The sequence below is a fragment of the Bubalus bubalis genome, chromosome 11 (assembly GCF_019923935.1).
Source record: "Bubalus bubalis isolate 160015118507 breed Murrah chromosome 11, NDDB_SH_1, whole genome shotgun sequence".
In the NCBI taxonomy this organism is placed as follows: Eukaryota; Metazoa; Chordata; class Mammalia; order Artiodactyla; family Bovidae; genus Bubalus; species Bubalus bubalis.
The window spans coordinates 76521276-76527881 of NC_059167.1; the positions used below are offsets into that span (position 1 = coordinate 76521276).

Genomic DNA, 6606 nt, shown 5'->3' on the forward strand with positions numbered 1-6606 from the left:
AAGATTCTCATTTAAGAAATTTGGCAAAAGGCTTGCAAATCTATTCTTTTAAAAAGCTCCCAAAGTAATAATGAAACAGATTTGGGAGATAGTGCTTTAGACCATTATTAATCTTTTGGATGTCAATTAAGTAAAAATTTTGGCTCAGTTTTTCTATTTTCACCTTTCTGGATAAAAGGGTGTGAATGCTCTACTCTTCGTCAGGAGTAGAACAGACAGAACAGACATCTTTAGGTCAGAAAAATCAAGTGTAAGAATGGATACACTTAATAGAGATCAAAAATTCATGAGGTCAGGAACCAGGTAGGTCGTCACCAATGAGAGCGCAAGTGCTTCCTAGAGACGAGGTTAGAAGAGTCTAATGCCCAGACATCCAGGACATTTAATTCAAATTACCATCCACTAAATCTGAGTTAGCAACAAGGCCTGATTTAGTTTAGTGTACTAATTTTATTATTGGATAGGCAGCAATAGATCATTTTAAGTCTGCATCTCTAGGTACAAATGAATAAAGACCTATTTTTAAATAGGGAGTAGAAGTGAGTAAAAATAATCATTCTGATCTTGATCCACTCATGGTCTCTCACTCACTTTGACTAATTTTTGTGCACTTCTGAATTTTTCTCAATGCAGCTTTCATGTCCTTGTTCCGGAGACTGTAGATCAGTGGATTTACAAGTGGAGTCAAGGAGGAGTAGAACAAGGTTACAATCTTCTGTATCCCAGCTGGATTTCCAGAGGTTGGGCTGAGGTACATGACCATGAGGGTTCCATAAAACAATGACACAACTACCAAGTGGGAACCACAGGTGGAGAAGGCCTTATGTCTGCCAGAGGCTGAAGGGACACGCAACACTGCTCTGAGAACCAGGGTGTAAGACCCAAGAATGAAAAAGAAGGTGATAAAGATAATAAGAGAGCTCAATATAGAACAGGAAAGCTCAATTCCAGGGGCAGGGATGCAGGACAGGGCCAGAAGGGGACCAGGGTCACAGACAAAATGGTCAATGGTATTGGGGCCACAAAAGGGGAGTTGTGTGATGAAATAGATAGGGACTGGATAGCAGAGGAAGGCTGTTACCCAGCAGAGGCCCACCAACTTCATGCAGAGACGGCTGCTCATGATGGTAGGATAGTGGAGAGGTCGGCAGATGGCCAAGTATCGATCAAAAGCCATGAGGGGCAGTAAGAAGGTCTCGGTGGTGCCCACAGAGAAGAAGAAGTAGAACTGTAGGAAGCAGGCAGTGAAAGAGATGGTTTTGGTCTCAGATAGGAAGTTCCTTAACATATTGGGGACAGTGGTGTTGATGTAACACATCTCCAGGAACGAGAAGTTGGCCAACAGAGTGTACATGGGAGTGTGGAGTCTGTGATCCAGCTTCACTGCAAAGACAATGGCCCCATTCCCCATTAGGGTCAGGATGTAGGACACAGAGAAGAGCACAAAGAGGAGGACTTGAACCTCTCTAGAGCAGGGAAAACTCAGAAGTATGAATTCAGTCACCGTGTTGACTCCTGACACATTCATGGCTTTCTAAAGGGTGAAGAGAAAAAAAATTACAATCACAAAGATGACTTTATTCTTCAATCCTCAGGAATATTTCCTCTTAATAAGCTTCTAAAGCCCTCAAGATCCTATTATTTTATTATATAAGTAATAACCTAACTATACTACTGAAGACTGTCAAACTTTAAGAATGCTTGATATGATCTGACTTTGAATTTTGGACTTTCTCATTCCTCTTTCAGTATTTTCTCAGATACAGCAATGACAGGATCTTATGCAATAAGCAGCTTTCAGGTTAGTGACAATACTTACAAATGTAAGTAAGTATGGTAACCATGTATTTTTAACTATAGAATAAAATATGAACATGAAGTTGCTCAGTCATGTCTGACTCTTTGCGACCCCATGGACTGTAGCCTACCGGGCTCCTCGGTCCATGGGATTTTCCAGGCAATAGTACTGGAGTGGATTGCCATTTCCTTCTCCAAGGGATCTTCCCAACCCAGGGATTGAACCCGGGTCTCCCACATCGTAGACAGACGCTTTACCATCTGAGCCACCAGGGAAGTCCAGAATAAAATATAAAAGATTCTTAATATTAGACACAGAATTTAAATTACTCAGATCTTTGAAATTACAGACACAAATGATAGGAATTGGAAGAGAGAGTAAAAGGTAACATAAGACATTGAAATATTAATGCATTTCATTTTTATTTTGGATCAGTGTTGCAACTATAAGTGTTGACATCTTAACACAATCTCATAACCAAGACAAAAAAAAGTCAAATGTGCTATCCTTTCTTCAGTATTCATCATTGTTTGTAGTTCAAGAAAAGTTTGAAGTCCAGATACCTACATAAAGACTTCCATCTGGTCTCATCTTTTACCTATTGAATTAAAATATTTCTTTAAAACTTTGGTCTAAGTTAAAACTCTATTTACAACTTTTTTTTTTTCACGTGAGCAATGTATCTGGTATATCACTTAAAGATTTTTGAGGTTTTTGGCTGAGGTGTCAGAATTCCTAGAAAGTCCCCTATTCTGGTTTAGGGACAGTTTCAGAAAATAACAAATACTTACAATGCTATTGTCAGTAATTTGGCAATATTCATTTGTTTTCTGAATCCCCTCTGTTAGTGAGGGTCAGTTATTATTTGCGCCAAAATGACCAGAAGTGACATGACTGAATCATGATGCTTATTCAGAAAAATATACAGACAGAATACAGACCCAGACACTTTTAATAAAAGTTTTCCAGCTAAGAATGTTTATTAATGTATTAGAAGGCAATGGCACCCCACTCCAGTACTCTTGCCTGGAAAATCCCATGGATGGAGGAGCCTGGTAGGCTGCAGTCCATGGGGTCGCTAAGAGTCGGACACGACTGAGCGAATTCACTTTCACTTTTCACTTTCATGCATTGGAGAAGGAAATGGCAACCCACTCCAGTGTTTTTGCCTGGAGAATCCCAGGAACGGGGGAGCCTAGTGGGCTGCCGTCTATGGGGTCGCGCAGAGTCGGACACGACTAAAGTGACTTAGCATTAGCATTAGTTATAACACTGATTACTTTCCATATCACATAAAGTTAGAGCTTTAAGAATAATCTTGATGATTGCAATTAGTGACACAGTGCATCAGAGAAATTCAGAATTTTTCATATCACACTGCAAGGTTCCTCTTCAGTCTGTGAATAGATCATATATGGCAGAGCAATGCTGTGAAGCAGGAATTGAGAGTTACCCAGAAGCCAAAGTAACCTTCAGAAAAGGGTGGAAATAGCAAGAAGTATTTGGTGCTAATGTGTAGGAGGATTCCAATGGCTTTAGAAACCATGTGGGAGTGAACTCACCAACCTGGATTGCTCAATCATCGCCTTGCTCTTCCTCCTTGCAGCAGAGACCATAGGCTCTGTGGCAGAGCCAAACACAGCTAAAAACAGGGAGGGCTTAAGTACAGGGAGGGCTTCTCCTTACTGCTTTGCCAGTTATTTCCAGATGTTACTTTGCTAACAACTTTTTTCCCCCCAAAGGTTCTGACTGGGTACAACTCCTTGATTAATAAGGACAAAATTTACATATGGTTGAGGTTCCTTCCTCATCTTCAGCTCTCTCATTTCCCTGTTTCCCAGCCCTCTTAGTTGTAAGGATGAGTCTCTTTACATTAATTCATATATCTTGAAGTGTCACTATTTTTACGGTCACACAAAAGAAGGCAGAGCTAAAAAGCACACTTAGAATTGTCTTATACTTGTACCTCTTCTGAACCCATCTCCTCGTAGAATTCATGAGTTTGACTTCTCGTCTTCGGTTTTTGCTGCAGCAAAAGGCAGGCAAGATGAAGGGCATGCCATGCTTGGGAGCAAACAGCCCAGAGAGGGAGTTAACCTTGCTGGACACTGATACTGGTTTGGAGAGAAATTGGCCATATTTGCTGCGCAAGAAAGACTTGTCTACATTGCTCTGAAACCTACTATATTCCTCCAAAGGCTTATAGTCTTCTATGAATTCCAAAAGTGATAATTTATGAGGAAAGATTGTCAATAATATTCCAAATACTCCCTTCTCTCAGGAGTCTGTTAATTGGGGCCTTTGAGACCCAGTTTCTCCAGTGGTGAGGGATCATCTCATGCTATTTTTAGAGCAGATGTTTATTTTGTCCTAAGGACAGGCTACTCTCATGATGGTGCAAACACTGCAGCAACACTAGCTTAAACACAAGGTTTGTGTTTATCTTATTCCTTTACATTTCTTTAATTCATTTTTGAAGCTGTTTGAAAGTTTGAAATTCCTATTTGTCAATATCAGAGTTATGTCATCCGAGTTCTTGTTCTCTTTCCTATTGACTTACTCAATAGTTTGAAAAGGATTATTCCCTTTTTTTGGTGAAAGGTTTTCTCTCCTGGGCCACCTTTGTGCTTCTAGCATGATCAGATCAGATCAGTCGCTCAGTCATGTCCGACTCTTTGCGACCCCATGAAGTGCAGCACACCAGGCCTCCCTGTCCATCACCAACTCCCAGAGTTCACCCAGACTCATGTCCATTGAGTCAGTGATGCCATCCAGCCATCTCATCCTCTGTTGTCCCCTTCTCCTCTTGCCCCCAATCCCTCCCAACATCAGAGTCTTTTCCAATGAGTCAACTCTTCGCATGAGGTGGCCAAAGTACTGGAGTTTCAGCTTTACCATCAGTCCTTCCAATGAATATCCAGGGCTGATCTCCTTCAGAATGGACTGGTTGGATCTCCTTGCAGTCCAAGGGACTCTCAAGAGTCTTCTCCAACACCACACTTCAAAAGCATCAATTCTTCGGCACTCAGCCTTCTTCACAGTCCACCTCTCACATACATACATGACCACAGGAAAAACCATAGCCTTGACTAGACGAACCTTTGTTGGCAAAGTAATGTCTCTGCTTTTGAATATGCTATCTAGGTTGGTCATAACTTTCCTTCCAAGGAGTAAGCGTCTTTTAATTTCATGGCCGCAGTCACCATCTGCAGTGGTTTTGGAGCCCAGAAAAATAAAGTCTGACACTGTTTCCACTGTTTCCCCATCTATTTCCCATGAAGTGATGGGACCAGACACCATGATCTTCGTTTTCTGAATGTTGAGCTTTATGCCAACTTTTTCACTCTCCACTTTCACTTTCATCAAGAGGCTTTTTAGTTCCTCTTCACTTTCTGCCATAAGGGTGGTGTCTAGCATGATACTGGTAAGTAAATATTTCATGTTGAACAGGACCCAGAAACAGAGACAATGGTGCAAGTGGTGAGATGCCAAATTTCTAGAAGATACCTCCCCATCTAGCCCTTTATAGTATTTCAAGCTGTGCTCAGCAGGTGTTCCTAAAAGTTGGCATAATTTGTGAAATTTTCTTCCTTCTTTTAGATAAAGCATTCCTGAGAGAAATGACTCAAACTTTTGGACCCCTTTCTTTTCTTTTTCATTGAAGTATAATTGACATATAATACTATATTAATTTCAGTACACTATAATGGTTTAATAGTTATGTGTATTACAAAATAATTGCCACAATGTCTACTTAATATCCATCACTGTATATAGTTATAAAAGTTTTTTAATTTATTTTTTAATTGAAGGATAATTGCTTTATAGAATTTTGTTTTCTGTCAAACCTCAACATGAATCAGCCATTGGTGTACATATGTCCCCTCCCTCTTGAACCTCCCTCCCATCTCCCTCCCCATCCCACCCTTCTAGGTTGATACAGAGCCCCTGTTTGAGTTCCCTGAGACATACAGCAAATCCCCATTGGTTATCTACTTTACATATGGTAATGTAAGTTTCCGTGTTACTCTCTCCATACATATCACCCTCTCCTCCCCTCTCCCTGTGTCCAAAAGTCTGTTCTCTATGTTTCTCCATTGCCGCCTTGTAAATAAATTCATCAGTATCATCTTTCTAGATTTCATATATATGCATTAGTGTACAATATTTATCTTTCTCTTTCTTACTGCACTCTGTATAAAAGGCTCTAGGTTCATCCACCTCATTAGAACTGACCCAGAGGGATGGTGTGGGGAGGGAGGTGGGAGGGGGGTTCAGGATGGGGAACACGTGTACACCCGTGGCGGATTCATGCTGATGTATGGCAAAACCGATACAATATTGTAAACTAATTAGCCTCCAATAAAAACAAATAAATTTATATTTAAAAAAAGAACTGATTCAAATGTGTTCCTTTTTATAAAATGTTTTCTTGTCATGAAAAATTTTTAAGATCTATTGCCGAGGTCCAGCCCCGGCTGATCCAGGGTATTCGAAGGAGAGACAGCTAGGCGACCTATTCAAATGTTAATTAGAGATAATAAAGAGTAATAGAATGAGGATAGCTCAGTAGGAAAATTCAGTGGAGAAAAGAAGCTGAGTGGCTTGGTTTACGCGGAAAATCAATATAACCCGTGACACCAGGTTAGCTCTGACCACGGAGGCCGCAGGCGCCCTCTCGAATAGCGGAAGGTGCCCCACCTTAGACACCTTCTCGAGTGGGTCTTAGAAGCCCAGGCAAATAAATGGTCGCAGAGGATATCCGCGCTCCAGATGGACACTCAGCTGGAAGTTAAAGGGAAGAATGA

The 6606-nt window shown here is 40.9% G+C and overlaps 1 protein-coding gene across 1 annotated transcript; it reads right to left on the reverse strand.

The window, feature by feature from the left end:
• Positions 1-583: 583 nt before the first annotated feature.
• On the reverse strand, positions 584-1528 carry LOC102390820 (olfactory receptor 11H6-like). The gene has a single exon (XM_006048389.3). The coding sequence runs from the start codon at positions 1526-1528 to the stop codon at positions 584-586; it is 945 nt and encodes a 314-aa protein (XP_006048451.3).
• Between the last annotated feature and the right edge of the window lie 5078 nt (positions 1529-6606).

Excerpts from the sequence above, each read along its gene's own strand:
- LOC102390820 (XM_006048389.3), bottom strand. The coding sequence starts at position 1,528 with ATGAATGTGTCAGGAGTCAACACGGTGACTGAATTCATACTTCTGAGT.